The sequence below is a fragment of the Thunnus albacares genome, chromosome 12, assembly GCF_914725855.1.
Source record: "Thunnus albacares chromosome 12, fThuAlb1.1, whole genome shotgun sequence".
Classification (NCBI taxonomy): domain Eukaryota; kingdom Metazoa; phylum Chordata; class Actinopteri; order Scombriformes; family Scombridae; genus Thunnus; species Thunnus albacares.
This window is the reverse complement of record NC_058117.1, coordinates 4,076,771-4,101,025: the sequence shown is the minus strand read 5'-3', so window position 1 is coordinate 4,101,025 and position 24,255 is coordinate 4,076,771. Positions and strand designations below refer to the sequence as shown.

Genomic DNA, 24,255 nt, shown 5'->3' with positions numbered 1-24,255 from the left:
CTGAATAATGGTCTACCAGTTAACTTATGTCAACTGGTGTAAGCTAATATAACACACAATGCACTTGTATATGTGTGTGTTTTTTTTTTTTAATTTAATAATGGTGGTTGCAAATAAAGGAACAAGACAATGACAATAAGGTACCTTTAACATGAGTTTCATGAAGAGCCAATAAGAGGGATACTAACAGGGAATAATGTAAAAAAAAAGTTTAAACGACACTCACTGTTGGTCCCATCACGTTGCTTTTTACAGTACAAGACCAGCAAAGGCCACAGAAAAGTAGACTCAGTGCATTCCTTTGGCTACATTTGACATTAATGTGACCATTGCCATGTTTGTGGTAGCTGCCCCTCAAGAGTATTTTTCAGTTAAGCTGTGGGTTTGGTCTTTAAGAAGGTAGTTTGGCTGTTAGTGATGAGTTCTCAAGGTGAGAATGACTTTAATTCAGTTTGGAAGTAATTAATTTCATTGCCGTTTGCTAGAGTGAGTGAAGACACTTGTACAAGAATGATAAAAAGTGTAAAATTATTACATTTTCAAAGCTGTATTAACAGATTTTTTTGGCCACTAGGGGTCAGTAGAAACAAGCTGTACACAACATTAATGTATTATCAAAAATATTCACTCTCCTTTTTGCTCTATTTTGGTTGCTACTAACTCCTGAGAAAAATATATGGCTCTTTGGCTGCTAAAGGCTCCACTATCCTCTCAAGCTAGTTACTAACTTTATCTGTTTGGCATTTAGTGCTGGCCAAGTAGGTGGTACAGTGTGTGAATCAGAACGTTTTCTCTAAAAACAGCTGATTTCTGATAAGAGTGAAGTTTGAGGGTTGGGGACCAAAACAAAAGAGCTGAAAAATGCTAAGAGGCTCCAAATATTTGGGGGGGAACTGCAGAGCAAGAGAGTACTATGTGGCTCTGAGACTACTGCACAGGCGACGCCTTTACAGCATTACACATTGTAATCTGATCCATTAAATACTGATTAATGCAGCTTTAAGGGAATGTTAAAGTTGTAATGACCAAAGAAAACATTGCACATGCTTTCCTATTGTACATTAGGTTTTATTTAATCATGAAGGTGCCAAAATATTTTTCAAGCTGCCATGTGATGACTTATGGCTACAACACGGAAGCACTTGGACTTTTTAATGTAAATAGAAGAACAAAATGCTGAATGAAATTGTAATGAGAGTAAGAGAATATAAGTATATAATATAAGCTGACTTATTTCTGACTGCGGACAATGTTGCAAATGCAATCTTTTTTTATCATTGGTTTTACAGACACCTAAAAATATGTACTATGCATACTTCTTAGAATTCCCTGTGAAAGCATGTGAAAATTATGAAGGGTCTCAGCATTTCATTACTGTGAATTTCATTGAATGTATCTAAATGAAAATAAAATGAATGAAAAAAAGGCAAATAGTTTAAAGATCTGTCTATATTAATCCTATTAATCTATATATTTGATTTCAGGGGGCTAGAGGACTGCAGGTGTAAGAGTTAAGTTAAAGGCTCATTTGTGACTGAGGACACTGAGTCAGACATAACATCTGTGCCTCTCAGGTGACAGCCGGTTCTACTGAGCATGCTCCAGAGAGGGCCAGGTAACCTAAGCTAGACACACTCGTATATACACAGCACATGCTACAGCACTGTATGAACCGGTAAATGATGGAGCTCTGAGTTTAAAACCCCAAATAGTAGACAGTCGCACAGGGCTACAGATCATTTTTATGAATTAATCTGTGAGGGGAGCATACCATGTCACCAGCAGGGGTGGACCTTTGTGCTCTGTTCAACAGGTAAGCAGTTTGTAACGGCTTTTGAAATGTTCATGTACTCTAACCATTATTTGTTGGTTTAGGAAAGAGGTGTATGGATGTTCAGAAACTAAAGTCAAACAGTTGACCAAAAGCAAATCAATGACAAAAAGAAAGAAAGAAAAAAAGGCTCATGCAAGTTTAGTGCTCTCTTTGTTCATTGTTAATCAGTTAGTATCAGAAGGTGTTTAGATAATCCTGGATATCAGTTAACATGCAGGTTGCAATGAACCTGATTCACAGCGTGAGGGAATAGTTTGTGATTGAGTCAATGCGGGGGAAAATCGTTATCTTTTAAATGTCATTCTCAATAGAGACATGTTGCATGTATAAACCACATTGTAGACTACACAGAAATGGGACACTGAAGTGCTTCAGTGAAAGCCAACTAATGAAATAGTTGTAGGTGTTGGTGAGTCAGTAGGTCATTAACTGACACAACTGAAAGGATTTCTCAGGTAAGACATCTAATATAAACCAAGACTGGATTACCAAGCAGCCCCAGTCGCCCCAGGCTGTCTGTTGCAAATACTTTGTGGTAATTTGATCAATTTGTTTGATATTATTTACCAACAAAGTATAATTAAAAATTGAATGATATCCCTAAGGTGGGTCCTGAATTTTTCTGTAGTCTTGATGCTTTTCTAATACCATTTAATATTACAGTTGATATTATGTGTTCATATCCTTCAACAAATTTGTATTTAATGAAATTATGACTAACTGACATACAGCAAGCCTGGTCTTGACCTCCCAGTGGGTTAACCCAGCCCTGATGTAAACCATGCATAACAGACACACACGCAGCTAACAAACCACTGACATTAAAAATTGCTTTGGATGAGTGCATCACTTGAGTACCAGCAATACTATTTAACTTAAAGCTGCATTCAGTCATTTTTGACCACTAGAGGGCAGAAAACACCAAACCAAATACAGAAACACAGACCCTGACATACTATGAGCTTATCACATGCATTTGGCTAATGTGTTAGCAAGCAATGGCCTACTCACACATACAGTAAACACAGAGCAACCTTTGCATTTATCTGAAGTTGTGTTTCTGTCCATCTAACGATTGTAATTCGAAGTTGCACTCTTCATTTAGCTCTGGTTTGATCTCTACCAACTGAGGGAAATATTTGACTCTTTAGCTAAATGTTTCACCTTCTTCATTGCTTGTCACTAATTTTAGATTATTTGGAGCTAGAAAGGTAGTGTACAGGGGTTTATCAGAGCTTTTTGTAGGAAACTGCTTGAGGGTCAATGATAGCATTTATGCTAGCTTATACAGTCTATGCTACAGAGTAGAGTGCTGATTCTCAGTTAATTCAGTACTATCACATTACATTTTATTCAATATTATGTTTATGTAGCTTAATATTACATGTTTAAGTGCTGGCTGTATGTGACTGTTATATTTCGTGGAGGTATCTGTGCTTTTGTGCAGTGAAAACTCAAATAAAATACCCAAATATTTTTCATTTGAGGTGATACTGCTGAATGTCTGTCAGCATATAACACCACCATATTCTGTTTCTCTGTTCTCTGCTATGCACTCTGGTTTATGGATTTTATGGAAACATTACTGTTGTGGAGTAACTCATAACTCATGTTCATCAGAAAGGACAGCGCAGCAGAGCAAAGTCCATTAGTAAAAGAGCTTTAGCAGAAACATGATAGGCCTCATTCTGCTACAGTGTCTGGCTGTCATCCATCAGTCAGCATCCTCTGGGGACGACCTGAACCTCCCTTGATGGTAACACACATATACACACACTGTCATGTCAATCCATTGCTAACTTGTGTATTACTGTTTGTTTGCCTAGCAACTCAGAACAAACAGTGAACAAACGTGGCAACCAAACTTTAGTCCAAGGACACGCTAAGGTCTTTGATGGGGCTCCAGAGGGCCCCAAGCAAATTGAAGAAGAGTTCAATTCAGTTTATTTTCATCTTTACAAACTAAATTTAAATTTCCAAATGACAGTGTTACTGCACCCATGCCAATGCTGAGCCAAGAACACTTCAAGACCATTTATTATAATGGTCCATGACTTAATCCAGTAATTTTCTTTGCAAAACATGTACTATTTGTAGAGTAAATATAATAATGTCAGAATCCATTGCATTATATGTACAGTATGTCGTGAAATTAGAGGGTATGATATATATTTTTATACTTAGGGTTGGTTTTGTGCAGACGTTTTTGTGGTCAGAAGGACAGAACAAAACACAAAGGCAACAAGCCCTGACATTGCTGTAGGTGATGATGATGATGATGGTAGTAGTAGTATTGATTGTTGCTGATTATGGAGGTAATAGCCAGTACATTCAGTCTATGAACTCAGCCTGCAATCATAGTTCAGAGCACATCTGTGTGTTTTCCATGATGTTCCATCCATCTATTTTCTATACCCACTTCTTTCCTATTCAGGATTACAGGGGGCTGAAGTCTATATTCACCTGAACAGAGCTGAAGATAGGAGACAGATGATTATAGTGTATTTACAGTGATGTAATGGTATGTTTTCACAGGCCAAACAGATGATGGTGGTGACAATAATGAAGCTGTATCAGGTTGCAGCCGGATGGACGAGATGCTACCTCATCACCATGTTGCCTCTACTGTAACACAACATGAACAGTAAGTATTATACAATGTGGATTTCCATTATTAGTGTTATCATAAACTAACGAGACCATCACTGAAATGATCTGCATTCTGCCTACAAGTATTGCCTTTTGAAATAACAGAGATATACTATAGATCAATACAATCATAAACACACTGCAGGGTCAGAAAATAAGAATGGGTTTGCCAATTTCCACCATTAAACATCCAGGTATTTTGCTGATGTTGCTGCTGTCAGTCATCAGTTCCCAGCGTGTGTCCTCTGTCCCATCATGCCCTGCTTCTTGTGTGGTTTGTTCTGAGGATGCTGTCATCTGTCACAGGCTGGCTCACATTATAGGTAACACACATGCTGTATGTGCAGCTGCACCACACATCTCAGTCAAAGATAGATTTATGTTAGTCTCAATAAGTGGGATTGGATTTTCTCCAAAATACACTGCAATAATATGGCAAACCTCCCAGACTATTACCCATGAGTCCTCATGGTCTTACAGTACTGCACTGTATGTGTTAACTGTGTGTGTGTGTGTGTGTGTGTGAGCAGACGCTCCAGACACGACTCAGGCTCTACTGCTAACAGAAGGCTCCATCTCTACTGTCCAACCTGCCTCACTATCCGACCTCAGCAACATTACAGTCATAGGTCAGTCATATCTGTACTTGTTCTTTTTGATATGCTACCGCCAATTCTACTAGTAGTGGCTTTAAAAAATGTTGAAAGTATGACCTTCAAATATGTCTGTCCATCTTCCAGGTCTAAGTCATAACCATATATCAGTTCTCGGTAAAGAGTCCTTCAGAAACTTGCCCTTCCTCCACACATTACTGCTGGACCACAACCTCCTGACCAGTCAGGCCTTACAGGGGGGAGCTCTGACCAATCTAACCCAGCTAGAGGTCCTCGCCCTGGGCCACAACCTCATCAGCATGGTGGGTAACTCTTCAGGGGAAAAAAATACAGTACCTGTCAAAAGTTTGGACACACCTTCCTATTCCCTTGAACGTGAAAGTGTGTCCAAACTTTTTACTGGTACTGTATATCTGGGGAAATATTTGAAATGCATTTTTGATTTAAATAATTTGGTTGATCCAGAGGGTGAGAGATTAGTTTATTATAACAGCCAAAATTGATGAAAACTACACAGTAGATGTTTCATTTTGCAGAACTTCCACAGTCCTCGTCTTGCACTGAGAAAGGACTAAATGCATCTGTCTATATTACAGCTTTGAGTACTCTGTGCGATTGAATAAAGCCTGTATTTTTTTCTTTGACATGATTCTCCGTCTTGATGTGCAGATCCAAGCTGGCTGGCTTAAAGGTACCAAGGCTCTGCGGAGCTTGAAGCTGGAGGGAAACCAGCTCACCAGTTTGGACTCTGGATCCTTCCCTCTAAATGACCTCAGAGATCTGGAAAGTCTGGATGTGTCAGATAACCAGATAAATCATCTGGACAGAAACAGGTAAGTGCATATTTCTTTCATATAGTTTTTTCATACTTTATTGCATGAGTGCACAGTTTGCATTTGCTTACTGTGTATTTTTGCGTTCTCACATATCATATATGCATTTTTTCTTTCAAAGAAAAGACAGAAAAGAGTTTCAGTATGATCTTGTCTTGTGGTCATAGTTTCCGTGGGTTGGTGGGCCTGCGCACTCTAGATCTGTCCAGAAACCGTCTGAGTTCAGCTCCTGCTGAGGCTTTTTCCTACCTCACCTGGCTGACCAACCTCAACCTGGACCTCAACTCATGGAACTGCTCCTGTCAGCTGCTGGATCTGGCTGCCTTCCTGTCCACCTTCATACAACAACCTGACCAGGTGCAGGAGCTCTTCTTCAACCCGTACACATTTACAATGCAGCTGCACTTGTTTCAGGAACTGTGAAGCAATGATAACAGAATAGAATCATTTTTCATTTGGTGACTGCAAATTATCATTCCAGCATTACCAGCGCTGTCTTCCATGATAGAAAAAAATTGGAGTAACTGAATTCTGTTTTATGACACAGGTATAGTAAACAGACAATTTAAAATGACAATTACAGACAATTTCCTTATAGTTACTGGTCCAGCTTTTTTCAAGATTTGGTCATTTGTGTCATAAAAATGTCAAACTTGGTGGAACTGCATTGGAAACAATTCATGCTAAACCTGCAGGTAGGTTCACTTGGGTCCTACCACCCAACTGAAATGATCTTGCAGTGTAGATATTTTGTAGTTGTTTTAAGGAAAAAATGATTTTATGAAGCAGTGCCACACTGACTTAAACTATAAACATCTTTAAACATCTTTCCCCCCTACTGCTCTCAGATCCTTTATAATGGCCGTAGGATGGTGTGTGTGAGTGCTGACAATCCGGCTGTAACCACGGTGCTGGAGCTGACTGAAGCCAACTGTGTCCCGTCCAATCAGAACATCACAGTAGAGATACAAACGAGAGGCAGCGTGATGCCTCAACTGTACGCTCGAGATCTGGCCATCACAGCAGTCATCTGCTTTATTGGTGAAAATGATACACAACACAATAACAGAAAATAGTTGAAGCTGTAGACTTTAGCTGTGCCATGACTTTTTAATTAACCAGGAAAAGTTCATGAAAAGTTGATTCAGAAAACAAATAACATGAATGACAAAAGGAACAGAAAGCCAAGAAATATCACAATTTACACCAGTACAACAGTGCCAACACAAAGTTTATATTTAGAGTATACTGCCCCTGAAAATAGATAGTCATTAATATATATTTTAATTTTTGAAAGGGACTGTTTTGATAACTGCACAGCTGTGCATCATTGTGGATTATCCCTCACATAATACACATTGTACAGTCCTCAGTTTTGACTGAGTGAAATACCTGTCACAATTTATATGTCACAGTTGATAGAAATTATAAATAATGACTGTTTGCAGCTCTAATGACTAATTGCAGTTATTTCCAAACTTTTTGGCTTGTGACCCTTAAATTGAAGCAATCTCTACACTATCTCTCTGACCCCACATCACAAGATATGGGCTTGAAGTATTGACATGAAGAGAAGAGATATAGAGCAGAAACAACTGGTTCATTAATTGATTATTCAAACATCAGAAAATCTGCAGACCATTTTGATAATCAGTTAACTGTTTCAATCATTTTTCAAGTTAAAATACCAAACATTGTTTGATTTCAGCCTCTCAACTGTGAGAATTTTCTGGTTTTCTTTGTCATATGATAGTAAATAGAATATTTGGGGGTTTTGACCTGACGGGGTCCTTAGGGAGAAGGTTGATTGCACTAGATATGAACTGAATTTATAATGCTAGAAATGCTACATCAGCACCTTTGCTCAGAATTTAATTTAGAATGAAATTGTGAATAACCATTAGAAACATCACAGTTTAAAATCCTACCTGTTCTGCTTCAGGTGGCGTCGCCTTGACCCTGCTGGTAGTGCTGATCTACTATCAAGTGTCTCACAGGAAGAAACTGAAACAAAGTGAAGGACAGAGGGAGAAAGAGGAGGAAAACAGCACAGTGGCCAACCAACTTGTCAATCACCATAATGTTAGTGAGATGAGGGGGGACCTCTTCTTGCAAGCCAACAACAGCCAGCCATGGGACAAGGAAACCATGTTGGACACAAGAATAGAAGGCCATGGTGGACAGTTCAGGTCCAGAGCAGATGAGAACGACAGCCATTTTAGGTGCCCTGACTGCCGTGCTGAAGGACCAAGGCTGAATCCGATGAGATGGGACAACAGGGTGAATGGAGGAATTGAGTCAGAGGAGGATAGAGAGAGAAGGAGAGTAAGGATGATGATGATGGAGGAGGAGAGGAGGAAGCCTGGGACTCATCAGGAAATCTTGGGCAGGGATGTCCCTAACAAGCTTCTTTCTCGAAGCAACTCCAACTCTTCCTTTCATCCACGGAGAGAAACTTTCAGTCAGAGACCAGAGACCCTGGTTGCTTATAAGACACACAGAGAAATGGGAGAGAGCTACAGGACTAATGTGGAAGGTAAGAGCAGAGGACAGGAGATGACACACTGTGAGAGCTGCCACAGGACATATAGACCATCAGAGCACAACATGAGACAAGGCAGAATTCACACCAACATGAGAGACTCTGCTCTGTTTGATGGCTTCCCTCCTCAACGCAGACTGAGCGACAGGGGTAGGAATGTTAGCTACAACCAGTTTGATATGATGAAGGACATGGACTTTAGAAGAGAAACAAGAAATGTGACGTTTGATCTGGAGAGCTCAAGCACACAGAAGGAAGAAGGAAACAATCAAGGAAAGGGCCGGAGGGAAGAGGAGGCAAAGACATCCAGAGACAAGGAGAGAGGAAGAGAGAGGAAACACAAAGCTAAAGTCCAGTCAAGCCGATTACTGAAGGTTAAACTAAACCTGAGCCCGCTCCGAAAAAGCAAAGTCCATCCCAAGAGGAAAACCGAGCGGAGCCACTTGGAGAAAAGCAGCTCCAAGAAGAGTGAAGAGAAAAGGAGAGATGGAAAAGAAAGAAGAGAGAAGGAAGGGAAAGGAAGCTCTGGTAAGAAAACAAAGGAAAACACTGAGAAAGTAAAAAAGACTGCCAAGACCAAAGGATTGATTGAGGATGATGCAGAGGAGAAGGAGGATGAAGAAGGGGAACAGAAAAGCAAATCATCGTCTAAGCAGAAAAAAACATCATCGAAAAGTGGGAAAGGTGGTCAGGAAAGTGCAGAAGGTGACCAAGGTGAGAAAACACACCTGGAGAACTCCCAACACACATCTAGTGATACTACCAATGCTGCAGACCAATCACACACCACCAGAGTAGAGGGAGCCACTATTATTGGACAGGGGCCAGGCTTGCAGGGTGCGGGTATTCCGTATCAGGGAGCTGGATTGGTTCTTGGGAGCGCTCAGCTTTCCTCCCAGCATCCCTTCTCAATGTCTGCCTCTGAAAGGAATTGTACCACCAACCTTTCCCTGCTGGGGTCAGCAGGTTCACAGCTGACTGGCAGCAATCTTTGTCTTCAAGGAGGGAATTTTTTACTCAACACCACAGCCCCAGTGTCTAATGCACTCTACCCAAGTGGTCCAACTAATACCATTGATCCTAGCATAGCAATCAGTGGGCCCAACATGGTGCCGAGTGGTGCCCCAAACAGCTTCAGCAGGCAAACTAGTGTAGGCCTCATGTCTCCTGCTACCTCTCTCCTAGCTAATGCTGTACAAGCTAACCCTTTGCAAGCAAGTGCAATACAGACCATTCCTCTTTATAACTCTCAAGTTGCCCAGAACTTAGCAGCAAACCCAGCTATTAATCCTTCACCCATCCAGTCCCTCTCTCAGAGCCAGATGCCTCCTGACAGCTCTCCTCTTGTAGCTAGACTGAAGCCTGATCCAACCCAGGGACCGGGCCTGCAGACTGGGGAGGGACTTCATCAGCTGCCCCCTGAATCTCAGACCAAGGAGAGCTTCACTCTCCCAACTCAGGCACCTCTAGACGCAGATGATTCATCTGGGGTGACCCCTCAGGTTACGGGACCTTTGACCATTGTGGAGAATCTGTCAAACAATAACAGTCAGACAGAGAATGGGCGTGTACCTGCAGGGTTGATGGTCAGTATGTCAGCTGGGGGTGTAGCTCTAACTGAAGGTTCAACAGTAGGGTTGTCTGGAGGCAGCATGCCAGCAGCAGCAGATGTGTCTGTATCAGGTGTCTCTGCACAGAGTGAATACTCCACATGTAGCCCAGCTGCAGCTGCTGCACTGCTGCAGCAGGAGTACCTGCCAGAGGACGGAGGCTCATCTCCCAGGAGGAAGCTGAGGCTGGTGCTTCCTGAGAAGACGTCCAGTCGTCCACCCACTGCACTGGAGAGGAAAATACGCTAGCTCTTTAAACCTTATTTAAAGTTGGTTAAACGATTTTGAGTAAACATCTCATGGATTAGTGGTGTTATGATGAAGAAGCACTTCATCATTTACAATTAAGTTTATTATTAGATACAGAAAATATTTTATCTGAGACTGATGTCTTCATACTAGTGTTTTCCTAATGTGCTGATATAAACTGCAACAAAATGTTATTTTGTCATTTCTGGGTTTCTGGTTTTACAGATGTCTGATCTTTTATTTTTATAATTTTCAACACTGAGTAAAAAATCTTGCTGTTTCTGATTTTTGAGTTTCAAGGTTTGTTCATGATCTTGGAATCAGCAGTTGACAAAACAATCTCACCTTAAGGTTGATCCTGTCATATGATCTTCTCTTCATCAGCATTTGGAGTTCAGTTATCATGGAATTATGGTTGTTCAAATTTCCATTTTTTCTGAGCACTTAAAGGATCCATGTTATCTTAAAAGGTAAGTTTCAAAGTTCATACTTGACTTTGGAAATAACAAAACAAATTGTTTAACAAAACAATCTCACCTGAAGGCCCCTATAGTAGCTGTTCTGGAGCTTTTGATTGTATCACATGATCTTTGTCAGCAGATGGATATCACTTTTTAAAATTCATGATGTGAAAGCAAAATTTAAAAAAAAAAAAAAAAAAAGCTGATGGGATTATGTGATATGATTGGAAGATCCAGAACATCAACTAAATGGACCATGATGTGAGATTGTTTTGTCAATTGTCAGTGGCTGTTTGAATGACAACATGGTATGGAAACAGATAGGAATACTTCACACAAAAAAGTAAAAACTTAAACAACAGTGAAATAAACATACAGACTATGACTTTTAAAGAATAATCCTTATAGTTCAATGATGAAGGCAACACATCAACCTGAGCAGTATACAAACTGAAACAGCAGTGACTTTGACCTTTGTGCGGATTGCAGCAGGTTGCTGAGGCTTCAGTGTGTCACTGCTGGATTGGGTTTCGATTTGGCAACATGACGGCTGTTTGCAGTGTGTTGGGTTTCACACTGCCCACTTCTAAATGCTGCTTACAACGGATTAGGTTTACACTTGCCAAACCTTTACCATTTGAGTGTCTTCACCACAGCTGGTGTTTCCTTAACCCTCTGATGTGCAGGACTCTGAGTCACATTTACCGGTTACTGTGACCTAACCTTTATCATTTGAAGGTGCTATATGTAGTCTTTTAATCATCAGTATATTCTCATCAACTCAGTGTTTCCTTGCTAGACTTTAATGAGATCATGGAGAACATATGTCACACCATGATATCAATAGTGCTGACAATTCTAAGTTAATATTTCCCAGCAGCCTTGTTGTTTCTTGTAGCAGAATGTGAACAAAAAAGCTATAGCTTAAAGTTGTTCCATTTGTGCTAGAAGAACCGCAATCTCTTCCTGTTTTGTGTGATGATTCCATGATTCCCCTGGACTCGAGTACAAAAAGTAGTGTTGAGCCTGCTAAGTCTTAGTCAAGATCTCCTTTATTGTCATACCATTGTCTAAAAATGATTAGGTGATGATAAAATGTTATAGTTAACACCTTAAACCTGCATTAATAGAGTTCTTAGCCACTTGGGGTCAGTGGAACATTCTGTAAAAGTCTAAACACTGAAATATACCTTATAAAGTTGTTATGTCATGTTAGCAAACAGTGCAGATGGAGAGCAATGATAGAATTCATTTAGAGTTGTGTTTCTAGCCACCTGATGAATCTAAGTCCAATATTCACTCTCCTTTTAGCCCCGCTTTGGTCTCCACTAACTTCTGAGGGAAATATTTTGCTGCTAAATGCTCCGCTATGTTCACCAGCTAGTTGCTAGTTTTGTCTTTCTGCTGTTTGGTGCTCGAACAGGTGGTGTACAGTGGCGTTATCAGAACTTTTTGCTGAAAACAGAGGCCTATTGGTACTGGAAATTAGAGCTAAGGGGAATTGCAGAGTCTGGTTTTGTCTCCACGGTTTTGTCACTACATCTTTCACATTACATTTAGTCATATTTCCCCCATTGTTATATTAAAATATTGATAAGCACAAGTTTGTCCAAGTCCTGCTGTGTAGGCTCTGGTCATTACATCGATTGTTTTCTTAAATAATAATTTTTGGAAAATTTGAACAGTTGTCAGTATTGTGTGGAATACAAATAGAAAAAAGATGGATTTCAAGTGACCTACAGAACCCCAAAATCCCAGTTTAATGTTGTCTTAAAACTTAACTGTGAACTGTGTTTGAGGAGAGTGTACCTTTAAAGTGAGGAAGGAGTTGGAACTAGGTGCAGTGTCTCTTGTTGCCATTGGGGGACAGTGTGTACCTGCTGACACAGAGAGGCAGCCTGCATTTTAATGTAAAAGCAAACTATGGATTCAAGGCAGGGATGGGATTAGAAGGGCTCTTTTTGGAGACAAAATTTAATTAATGAGAAGAAATACATGTTCTTCTTGATAAAGGACTCTGTAAACATCCTAAAGATTTTATTTTACATACAGATTAATTTATTTTTTAAAAGGATGATGAAACACAATCAAACCAGTTTTTGACATTTGGTATCATCATCCAAAATGTCAAATACATACAGCTGCCATTTGGGAAAATTTGAAAACCTTAATATTTTGTGGAATTTAAGGTTTTCCTAAACAGTTCAGAATTATGGTTAACTACTCGCCACAAGATTACCATGTTGGAAATGGATCAACCCAGAAAAAGTAGAGTAGGATGTAGGGAATGGAAAAAAGATGTTCAAGTGATGTTAAAAACACACATCTACAAATTAAGAACTTGTATAAAACTGATATTTCTCACCAAATACCAGCCTGCACTGACACCTGAACTGCACCACCAACACCTTGTGTTGTTAGCACTAATGTGACTGTATCCCCAGGCATGTGTGTGAAATGCAAATGCTGAATGCAAGAGAGGAAATGCCTGGTGGGCTCTGTGTGCATTATGGTTGTTACTTGCCCCCGCACCTACTGTAGCCTTGTTTCTGGTGCAAAGTGTATGTAACTGTCTTGTGATTTATACAAACTGTCAAAACTGTTTGTATCCCCTCATCTCTGTCAGTCAGTACTCTACATCAGTGCACCAGATGTAGCTGAATTGATTAGTAATCATTACTCCTGCTAGTGTCAATCAGACCAATCACAATCATGATGAGGATTAGTGCAGGGAATGTTGTTTAAACCATAAACACATCATCAGTGCATTACAATGGCTCTTATGGCTTGATTATTAAGAATAAAGAGAGATAACCCTGACACTGATGTTCATTACTTGACATTTGAAGATGCTTTGTTTAAAGTGCCACTAGTTTTGCAAGTGTTTCTCAAAAGTAAGACCACATTTAGTCCTTGTTTGTCTCTCTCATGTATTAATATCACATTGGAGTCACAAAGTTAATTGTCCATTTTTATGACATCAACTATATCACTCATCCATATTAAAGCAGCATTATTCAGGTTTTTTTTTTGCCACTTGGGGGCAGAAGTCCACAAGAAGCTGAACACACATCACAAATGTTCGATATACAGATGGGTGACAAATTAAAGGAAAAACCGGTACAGGTCTGAATGCTTGACCCCTACAGTGAGGGGATCTGGTGGCTCTGTTATACTTTGGGGGCATTTTGCTGGCATGGTTTGGGTCCACTTGTCCCCTTAAACGGAAGAGTCACTGCAAATCAATACAAAGTTGTTCTGAATGATCTCTTTTATCCTATAATGAAACATTTCTATTCTGATGGGAGTGGTCTCTTCTCGTGTCCACCTGATGAACATGATGTTTTTTTAAATATATTTTTTAAGAATTTTTAAGAATTCCAGAAAAACCTTTAAAACAGCGTTAGTGTTAAATTACCTTCTAGTTTTTTCATCAAGATTTTTTCTTTCAGTAAAACAAAGCTTAAATTTGACTCAAATGTAATAATACACAAGGCACAAACTGGGGCTAAACCAAATTTAGCCATCACTTTTTAGAGTCTACAGCCACGCTAGCAGCTATTTAAATATCGTCCTGCTCTGAAATGATACTGAAAGGTCAGCATGCTAACATGCTCACTATGACAATGTTAGCATGCAGCTGTTTAGGTCTTAGATGCATAGAACATTTGATAATTACCACTAAACACAAAGTACAGCTGACATTAATTGGAATATCTTTAGTTTGTCAGGTATTTGGTCATAATTTTGACTTGAGGATGGTGCTAAATGAAATGTCTTGATGATCACTAAAGTGATTACAGTTCATCCTGAGGAATATTAATGTTGCTAACAGATTCCAAATCACCAAAGTCTCCCTCTGGAGTCCATGAAGATCAATACAAAATTTAATCAATGCAGCAGTACTTTCGTACCAAACCGGCTAACATTTCCATCTCTAGTAGAACCACATTGCTTGCTAAAACAGGGTTGAGAACCACTGTAATAAATATTTTTGTTGAGCATTTTGACGATCACATTAACGCAGCTTAAAAATACATATTTTCAGAGACTTCAAAGACCTTTGCTTTGCAATTAGAGCTTAGCTACAAATAAATGCAAAGGCCAAGATACAGACACAAGGCGTAGTCTACTGTGTCACAATGGTGGAAAGGTGTACATTATTATGTGCAGTTAATTAAAGCAGCTGTCACAAAAGGTTTAGAAATAAACAGCATGAAAGAGGCAGGGTTTGGAGTAATGACTGCACATCAGTGCAGCACTGACTTTATTCTCAAACACATTATTAGAATCTAAAAATAAGAAAATCTTCATGGTTGTTGTTACCCAGAGTCCTTTCATCTGCCAAAAAACACATGAATACAAAGAGATACAGAGCGAGAGAGATATGTCTCTCATCATCATCATCGTCATTAACATGAAAACAAAACTTGATTTGATTAAAAAAACAACATTAAAACACAGCCAACCCAGCAACAGTTATAGTTTCTTAAATAGCCTCTGTGCACAGAGAAATAGAGATGACAAAAGAGACCATGCAACCCAATCAACCACTCCGCTTTCTCATTAACACTTCACACACTCACTCACACAGTTTGGATCAAAATCAATATTATCAACAGACATATGCCAGGAGGAGGAGCTGTCATCGTACAAAGGAGTATTTTTGTTTCTTTTTTTTTTTCAACAAAGACTTGTTTGACATTTCATCATTTCAAGGACTAAAATACATTGGATTTGTACCCTGCAGATCTGAGCTTCACTGCGAGAGAACAATGAAAGTTCTTTAATCGCCTGGTTAAAAGGCAACAAACAGCTTCAGGTGCCTTTCCACCTCTTTCTCTTATTTGTCTTTAACTGAATGAAGCAGTGTGAATTCAGTCATAATCACTCTGTTTAGAATCAGATTACATCTTTCTGTCTCTGTAGACAGTGTGGGACTTTAGCCCAAACTGCATAAGTGGCCATTAAATTGAACGTTCATGTTAATATAATTAAAGAAACAGGGGGGAGACACAATTTGTAAAACTTTGTTGTATTTGGTTATCAACCTTTTGTTTGTGTGCTGTGCTCTTTTGACTTTGGCTGGAGAAGGACACAGCTACTATGACGCCAAAGGAAAAAAAAAAAAAAAATCAGTTGGCTTTAAATCAACAGCTCAAACAATTACGTTACAGTATTTTACACTTGCTCTTCAGAGCCTTTTGGAACTGGCGTAAACACCATCTTTACAAAAATTTTACCTCCGAGTAGGTATAAAGATTTTTTTCAGGCAGACAGGAAGTTAGCAGTTAGACAGAATATCCCTTTCTGAGGGTACCTGTAGTATATACACCTATCATCATGGTTCACAGCGCAGGAGCTGCCCACCTCCCCTCACTGGAACTATTCAAATTGTAGCATTTCTTATGCAGTAACTATGCAGTAATCAGTAGAAAAAATACAGCCAATTACGGAAACAAGTCCAACCAATCTACATGCAGGAGCAGAGAAAAAGTATATCTCCCTGTTTTTAACACTGTCCTGTTGTCCCTTAGGAGGGACGTACCAATGACAGAGAACTGTCCTATTATTTTCCTGATATTTACTTCCATCTTTATGTAATGCATGGCACTCAGCACTAAATGTTCTAAATTTGTGTTTTGGAGTTTTGTCTGAAGTGCTGAACTGCAGTTTGGTTCAGGTTTGGGTGGCTTGTTGGTTGGTTGAGCCCACTGTAAATCCACTTGAATCGCCGGCTCTCTCAGGCAGGCGTGGGCTCATGTAGAAGTGAGGCTGGAGGTTCCACGGTGTGGCAGTAGAAGGGCTTGGTTGATGTTTGGTGTCATTTTGTACTGAGATTAGCTCAGGAACAGAGGTTTGTCTCTCTGAAGACCTCTGAAGGAGGAGAGAGGAAACAGAGACAATAAAGTCAGTAAAACACACAAACACATCATTGTCCAACATCTGACTGCTTTGTCAAGCGACAACAGACATTGTTTTTATTAGATTTAAGTGTTAGAAAGCCAAGATAAAAGAATGCTAACATGTAAAAATGTGTTTTGTTTATTAGTAGTGTCCTGGGCAGAAACAGAAAGAAAATTCTGGGGGACTTGAAAATTTGGTATGGACATTTCAAATTTCAAAAAAAGCAAATATTTAAAGTTACAGTCCAGCTAGCCATCAAAAACCAGTCACAGTCAAACCCTGATACCTACCCGTTGCCATGGTAATCAGTGCTCCAGTCCAGAGAAGGGTGGTGGTTGGACGTGTGTCGCCCCATCTGGTGGTAGTCCACTGATGATGACATCACCGCTCCGCTATTAATCATACCTCCTCCTATTGGCTGGTAGTCAGACTGGAGGGAGAGAGGGTAGCCCTGGAATAAAAAAATAAAAAAAAGTTAGTGAATAAAAAGTGTCTTATTAATAAATTCTTCATTACAATTTAGCTGGAGGGAGAGAAATCTACATGCGCAGCTGTTAACATGAGCTGTGAACATCCAGAGCAATAATATTCCAGTTGCTGTTACACAGTTGAGTGAGATACCGCATGAGCGACGCTATTACAGATGCCTTTGTGTGTCCTTGTAAAATGGATGTTTCTGGCAGCAAAGTGAAATTAATTTAATGGAATTTGGTGGATTTTAATTCCTTTTTTGTTTTTGTTTTCAAAGTTGAAGATGGAAAAAATTTGAAGCAGCAGAAAACAGCCCAGATGTTCAACATATAAGAGCTTCGGCAGGATCTCCTGAACATATTTCTTATTGGTTTAAAAGTGAAGTCTTTTACATACATTTCATTACATTATTGAACAGATTTAAATGTGAGATGCCAACGCAGTGATGGCGGCTTGTTTACTTCCCCCTTCAGCTTGCATCAGTCTATAGACAGATGATGGGTTTTTTTTTTACAAACCAACCTTTGGCACTTCTGTGGAAAATGCTTTCTGATTAACAGGGATATGAATGAAATGATGAAAGCAACTAAAGTGAAATGCAGACAGAGATCAGTCGCAGGTTCATCAGCAGTAATTACATAGTTTTGAGTGTGTTGCTGATTTTATCATCTGCCAGGAGGGAGGAGGAGGAGGAGGAGGAGGGCGGGAGGAGAGTGAAGATGAAAAGGTAAGAGAGGTGCAAGAGGAGGAGGAGGAGGAGGAGGAGGAAAGGGAGAAGGAGGTGAGCAGGAGCTCCAACTGTAAGATACTTGAGGAGAGATGGAAAGAGTGGAAAATGAGCGAATGCAGTGACAAGGTGCAGGAGTGTGTGTGTGTGTGTGTGAGAGAGAGAGGGAGAGAGAGAGAGAGAGAGAGAGAGAGAGAGAGAGAGAGAGAGAGAGAGAGAGAGAGAGAGAGAGAGAGAGAGAGACAGAGACAGAGAGAGAGACAGAGAGAGCGAGTGAGGCTGAAAGGGAAGTTAATCTGAGTGTTGTGAGTGAAAGAGGAGAAAGAGGAGGACAGCAGGTGGTTGGGTTCTCCCCCTCGCCTCCCCCTCTCCTCCTCTACCTCACCTATTCATCCATTGTTGAGCAAATTCTTCTCCTTCACTCCTTCACAAAGACCCCATCTGCCTCTTTTGTCTCTCTCTCTCTCTCTCTCTCTCTCTCTCTCTCTCTCTCCCTCTCTCTCTCCCTCCCTTCCCCCATCATTTCTCACTCTTCACTCAGAAAAAAAAAAAAAGTTTGGAGCTCTGTCACTGTGTCCTCTCCTTTTTTTTCCTTCACTTTTTCTTTTTTTTGTTTGCTCTTTCTCTCTTTTTTTTTTTTTTTGCTAAAAATATGCAAAATGGAGGAGAGAGAAAGGGGATTATGGGAGTCTGGGATTTAAAAGTGCACTATAAAAAGGGGGATAAAATGGAAAGCGAGGCTCAGTGGCAATCCTTCCCCCCATCTATTTTTTAACCATCATATCATCTCACACTGGACTTAACACAAATTCATATTTATTATCTTTTCAATGCTACTCATCTTCCTCCTGATTTAATAGAGAGACTGTTAACAGACTGACAGAGAGAGAGAGAGAGGAAGAGGAAGAGGGGGCTGACTGATTGATTGACAGCATTAAGTGTGTGATAAGTAGACAGAAATTTAACCAGATATTCCTTTTCTATGATTCAAATAAACAAGTTCGCAACCGTTTTCTACCCTGAAACACAAGCAGCTGCTGCAGTTTGTTATTAAAGACGGCAGGAGAAGAACCTTAATGGACGTCATCCGGATGAACAGAACATGAATTTATTTGAATTCAGATCACTTTCATTCAATATAGTTCTGTTCTGATGTTCACAAGGAACTGCTGCTGCTGCTGCTTGCTTTCCCTCCATCTCTGTCTCATTTCCACTGTGTGTATGTGTGTGTGTGTGTGTGTGTGTGTGTGTGTTTGTGTGTTTCCTGTGCTGATAAATTCATTTGTCTCCGTCCACCTCTGTGCAGCTTTTAAATCACTGAGATGCTGTTACCTCGAGGAGATGGGAAGACTGAGTGTGTGTGTGTGTAATAAATGGTTTGATGACCTACAGAGGAAAACACAAATTGAAGACTTACAGATGAAACAAAAGCTGTGTCCCGACTCCACACTGTAGTATGACGTAATAGTAGAATAGTGCTATAAGTAATATTAAATATAATACATATAAATGAATAAGTGAAATATATGCAGAAATTTTACTTCTTTTTGTATCGTACAAACAAAAAGTGAGTTGCTGATAGACACTTCTGTCCCATAATGCAATGCAGAAAGGAAATGGAGGCTCTACTTACAGCTGCAAAAAAAAACATGAAAACAGAAAATTGCAAATGGTGATGAGACAGCTCCAGAAACATCTTAGAAAACAACTAGTAAGTTGATTTCTTGTATTTTAACTGCAAAAACAGAACACTGTAGAGATCAGTATATAGTATACTGTAAACTATTAGTATGTAATATGAAATCAGGACACAGCAGATGACATGATGAATGTTCCCCACCTTTGATGCAATCAATAAAAACTTAAAGGCATTAAAAAATATGAAGGACAATATTAATATGAATATATTTGCGATATGTATATATATATCACACTATGTTAAATGTATGAAAAATCACATGTAAAATTGATGTGTGTTCTACTGTTATACATTACATCAAACAAAACTCTTTTCTTTCATTAGAAGCTTTTAATGTTATTTTTCTGTTTACTCTGCCTGAAAAACATTATTTATATTAATTTTGCAGAGCATGGATGGCTGGACTCCTGCAATTTCAATATCTTCAACAACTACTGTGGTAAATACATCTGGTGGCAAGTTTTAAATTCCTGCAGTAGTATTCAAAGGATAAGATGTTGAATATTCTATATGTTTCATATTGTCAACAAAGCCCATGACATTACCAAAACCAACAGTGAATTTTCTGTGTATCAAAGCCTGATGCATCTTATTCCTCTGTGTCATAGAGCTCCATTATTGTCCAAAAACGATTAAAAACACATCAGTGAGCCACACTGTTGCACTGGGTGACATGTTCCTTCATTACCATGAACACACACAGTGTAGTTTATTTTGACTCAGTCCCACACACACTGTCCTGCTGACAGAACACCACATGTGGATTAATCCGCTGCTAAAAATAGTCCTCAACAAATGCACTATTTCCTCCTGTTAGAGTAACGTTTGATAAAAAAAACTACAGCGCCCAGCTGGGAAAGATAGAATAACACATTGTTGGTTGTATACTATCTTTGAACAAACAAGTAAACAAACAGATGAAGACCGATGCATAATCCCAATCAACTGAATGTAAAGTTCTAAGATCTAGTGTGTAACTGACCTGTGTGATGGCAGGTGAGTGTGTCATTCCCATTGAGTGTCCACTGAGCTGCTGGTGCTGATGGTGTGGACTGTGCAGCCCTCCCAGGTGTGCCTGGCTGTGGAGAGGAGGGCTGACCTGGAGAGGAGGGGTGGAAGCTGCCGCCACGTTGCCAAGAGACAGAGCTCCCTGGTGGGGGACACTGGGCCGTGGTACGGTCCCTCTGGAGGACAGAGCCTGGAGCTGGGGGTGGATCTGGGTGTGAGGAGGGGGCAGGTGATGGGAGCCGAGGCCGGGGCTTGAGGCATGGGAGGGGTGTGACGGGTGAGGGTATGACATGTACATGCCTGGGTGCTGAGGGGGAGGGAGAGGGTGAGGGTGGGCGAGTGAACCGGAGGAAGGGTGCTGGCCTGGGTGGCCGCCGTACACTGAAGGTTTGGGTGTGTACATTGAGGTAGAGGAGGAGGAAGATGAGGAGGAAGAGTGGGGGGGCTTCATCTCACATGGGTCATTGTAACTCTGGAGAAAGAAGAGGAGAGGAAGTCAGTTTAAAGGTTTCCACATTGGCTCGTTTATGTCTTAAAGACACCAGTAACATACTCATAATTGGAATTATCTGTGTGTGTGTGTGTGTGTGTGCGTGTGTGTTACCTGTGAGACCAAACTGGCCCTGTAAGCAGCCAGTTGTTTCAGATACTCCTTCTTAGCTGTCTCCGTCTTCTTCTTGTACACCTTAAGACACAAAAAGAACAAGTCACTTCACACCTGTGTACTCTCACCACAGTTTAACACACTCAAAATTATGACTGCATTTAATCATCATAATGACTTCACATGTATCCATTATGACTGTCATAGCGCTCAAAGTGTTCCCCTCAGCTGACAGAGTTGCCATGACACATAACCACAATAATCAGTTCCCAAATCACCCGCTGCGACTCTTCTCTCAATGTGAATTTCGTTAAATTCAGATGAGATGCCACTTGGTAGCAATTTTGCAGTAATGATGAGTAGTCTCAGAGGCATTGTTAGAGGCTGATATTTCCCTACAAAACTGTTGATTCCTGTCACAAAGATGATACAGCTACTTGCTCTCCCTCCCTGATATCTTTCAGGCTACATTTGTTTCCTTTATGGTTTTGCTGAAGAGGACAAACATGTTGTTTCCTCCCGCTGGGTTTTCTTTCTTTCACCAACTGCCACTGCCAAAAGTCAGCGAATCAGCAAATTTTAGAGGCGGTGTAATTGCATACAAAGTCAATGTAGAGACACAATTAGGCCGTATTCAGACCAAATCGGGCGTTTGTGGTGCACCGCTGCAGGGTTGTGTGGGGGTGTGGGCGTGTTTGTGCTCTAGAACGTAACTGCTGTGAAACAATCAGGAAATAACGTTTTATTGATCTGATTCACTGGATTTCTTGCAACCAGCGCTCCCTCTCTTCATTCACTGTGTAGCTCACTTGACCACAGCTGCTCTCTCTCTTTCTCTCTCGCTTGCTGGAGCTCTCGGCTCTCTCTCTCTCTCTTTTTTTAAAATGAGTCGGGAAGTCGTCGGCAAAGTCTAACTTTATTTTAACGTTATCGAACGAAGAGAAATGTCCTCCCCTCCTTCTAGTAACGTCTTTGTACTCTCTCATGGCAGGGTTGTGCACCTCTGATCAGTCTGATTGCTGGCTGCGATTGGCCACCGAAGTGTGACGTTGAGTTGTGTTTCTCCAAAAGCTGGTTCTGGATCAACTTTCTCGTTCCAGGTCGCTGCAGCCAAAACCCCCTGCAGCCTAACTGCACTACCCCCATTCAAATGAATGGGAGGACTGGCGTTTTAGCTGCCTGATTTGGTCTGAATGTGGCCTTAGACATGAATTTGCCTGGGGAGGTTCAAATTGACGCAAAGACACATCTGCACTGTTGAAAATGCTTCAACTTGAGAGAAAATCAGTATTTGGATACAATTTCTAGAGAGGATGAATGTCTGTACCAGATGTTGTGCCAATCCGTCCAGTAGACGGATACTTCTAAAACGTCTAACATGAATATTTTCCAATAAACTCATTCTGTGTTTCTATCTGTCACATTTGAACATTCATGAATCATTACGAGATTAGTGTTGAAAGATTTGCATATTTACCCAACAGACAAGATCATCTGCATGAAACCTGACAGTTTCTATTAATGCACTTCACATTGACACCACATCAGTTTTGGCGCAAAATCTGCTGAAATCCGTTACGGTCCTTATCAGTTTGACTATAATTGCTATGACATTAACTGTGGATTTCTCTTGATACCTACTTATTATCTAAAAAGGTAAGAGAACTTTATTTGCAGTAGCAAAGACATTAATCTCATATTTATACCGGACCAGCACAAAAGAACATAGACAGACTGCATTAAGGACGGAGCATCTACCTGTTTCTGCTCCTCTCCCAGGCCGTCCCACATGGACGCCACAATCTTTGACACCTCCCCGAAGGTGGCATTGGGGTTCTGGGCCTTGATGTTGGCTTGGGTGTCCCTGAAGAACAAGGCGTAGGCAGACACTGGCTTCACCGGCTCATTGGGGTCCTTTCGCTTCTTCTTCTTTGGTGTTTTGGGTTTCTTAGAGATGTCCAGTGCTGCTGGCCGCTTCTCCGCTCCACTGCTCTGCTAAGAGGAGGAGAGGGGGAGTTGAGCAAGACATGGGGAAAGGAAGCAGTATACTCCATGCAATAATATATAGATGGAGAGACAGATGGATGGACTTAAGCATTGTACTTTGTACAAACCTGTAAAATAAAGCGTTACTAACAGTTGCATTGATTGAATTTGAAGTGTATCTGTTGTGTCAGATGAAATATGGCTGAAATGTGTCCAGTGTGGACAGGGTGTAAATCCATTTGCCCTTCACTCACTGCTTCTATATCCATGTCCTGCATAGCTGAGACCTGCACATTCTCCTTATTTCACCTTTATTTTCATCTATTAGTCATGATAGTCAGTTTAGTTTACTTCCACCACCCACTCATGTCTTATAGATATAATATACATGTAGAGTCACGGCTCAGTCTGCCATCGGAGCTTAAAAAGCTATGGTAGCCAAGATGATGTCTTTGTACAGTTGTATAGATAATACTTTGTATTTTTTGACCTTTAATAATATGATATCCAGGTCAAAGCAAAGTTCACTGCTGACGAAAAGCAACACAGTGAGGTCGACTGGGCTGTGAACGCTATTATCTGTTCTCTCAATGTAAACAGGAGGTTTCACTGTGGAGACAGCTAGTGTTATCATTAACACTATCTGGAGTGCCTATCACGTCTTAAGTAATGTTAGCCCTAAAAAATACTGCTAACTCACTGAGACGTTTCTCTAGTAGACATCCTGTCTGCGACTGCAGAATAGTCATCACTCGCCATTGTTTTAATGAGGCTGCTTTGACTGTGAATGCACAAAGCTAACTGCTAAGCTAGGCTAAGCAGCACAAAGCTAAGTAAACAGAGTAGCAATGAAAGACTTCTCACTAACACTAGTGTCATTTCACAGAGAAAACTGACTAATCTAATGTGACCTAAGCGCAGAAAATAACATAGTCTGTAAGATAAATGAAGAGGTTACAGCAGAATATATACTGTATATATAAAGATGTAGCATAATGACTCGATTACAATTTTGCATTTTTTACTCAGATTTCTACCTCTCAAATATTTGAGAGATGTAA

The 24,255-nt window shown here is 40.4% G+C and overlaps 2 protein-coding genes across 6 annotated transcripts in view; one reads left to right on the top strand and one right to left on the bottom strand.

Moving 5' to 3' along the window:
• The first annotated feature begins 1,073 nt into the window (after positions 1-1,073).
• On the top strand, positions 1,074-10,616 carry lrrc53 (leucine rich repeat containing 53). 4 transcript variants are annotated; one of them, XM_044368542.1, is made up of 10 exons: positions 1,074-1,615; positions 3,455-3,590; positions 4,370-4,478; positions 4,678-4,806; positions 5,014-5,112; positions 5,224-5,399; positions 5,767-5,930; positions 6,098-6,287; positions 6,779-6,971; positions 7,873-10,616. In XM_044368542.1, exons 3-10 carry the CDS (start codon positions 4,472-4,474, stop codon positions 10,329-10,331), a joined length of 3,417 nt encoding a protein of 1,138 aa, XP_044224477.1. In that variant the 5' UTR covers positions 1,074-1,615; positions 3,455-3,590; positions 4,370-4,471; the 3' UTR covers positions 10,332-10,616. The 4 variants fall into 4 exon arrangements, with proteins under 4 accessions (XP_044224477.1, XP_044224479.1, XP_044224478.1 ...); XM_044368544.1 differs by lacking the exon at positions 3,455-3,590; XM_044368543.1 differs by lacking the exon at positions 3,455-3,590 and having other exon boundaries at positions 1,074-1,813.
• Positions 10,617-15,020: 4,404 nt separating this feature from the next.
• The window catches only part of tox (thymocyte selection-associated high mobility group box), a 47,271-nt gene continuing 38,036 nt past the window's right edge, over positions 15,021-24,255 (bottom strand). Inside the window, exons 6-10 of one of the 2 annotated variants that reach the window (XM_044368875.1) lie at positions 22,967-23,203; positions 21,209-21,289; positions 20,579-21,076; positions 16,990-17,150; positions 15,021-16,669 (exon numbers count right to left, since the gene is read on the bottom strand). In XM_044368875.1, the coding sequence (XP_044224810.1) occupies positions 16,633-16,669; positions 16,990-17,150; positions 20,579-21,076; positions 21,209-21,289; positions 22,967-23,203 (1,014 nt within the window). In that variant the 3' untranslated portion in view covers positions 15,021-16,632. The remainder of the gene's footprint in view (positions 16,670-16,989; positions 17,151-20,578; positions 21,077-21,208; positions 21,290-22,966; positions 23,204-24,255) is intronic. The other variant, XM_044368876.1, reaches the window with a different exon arrangement.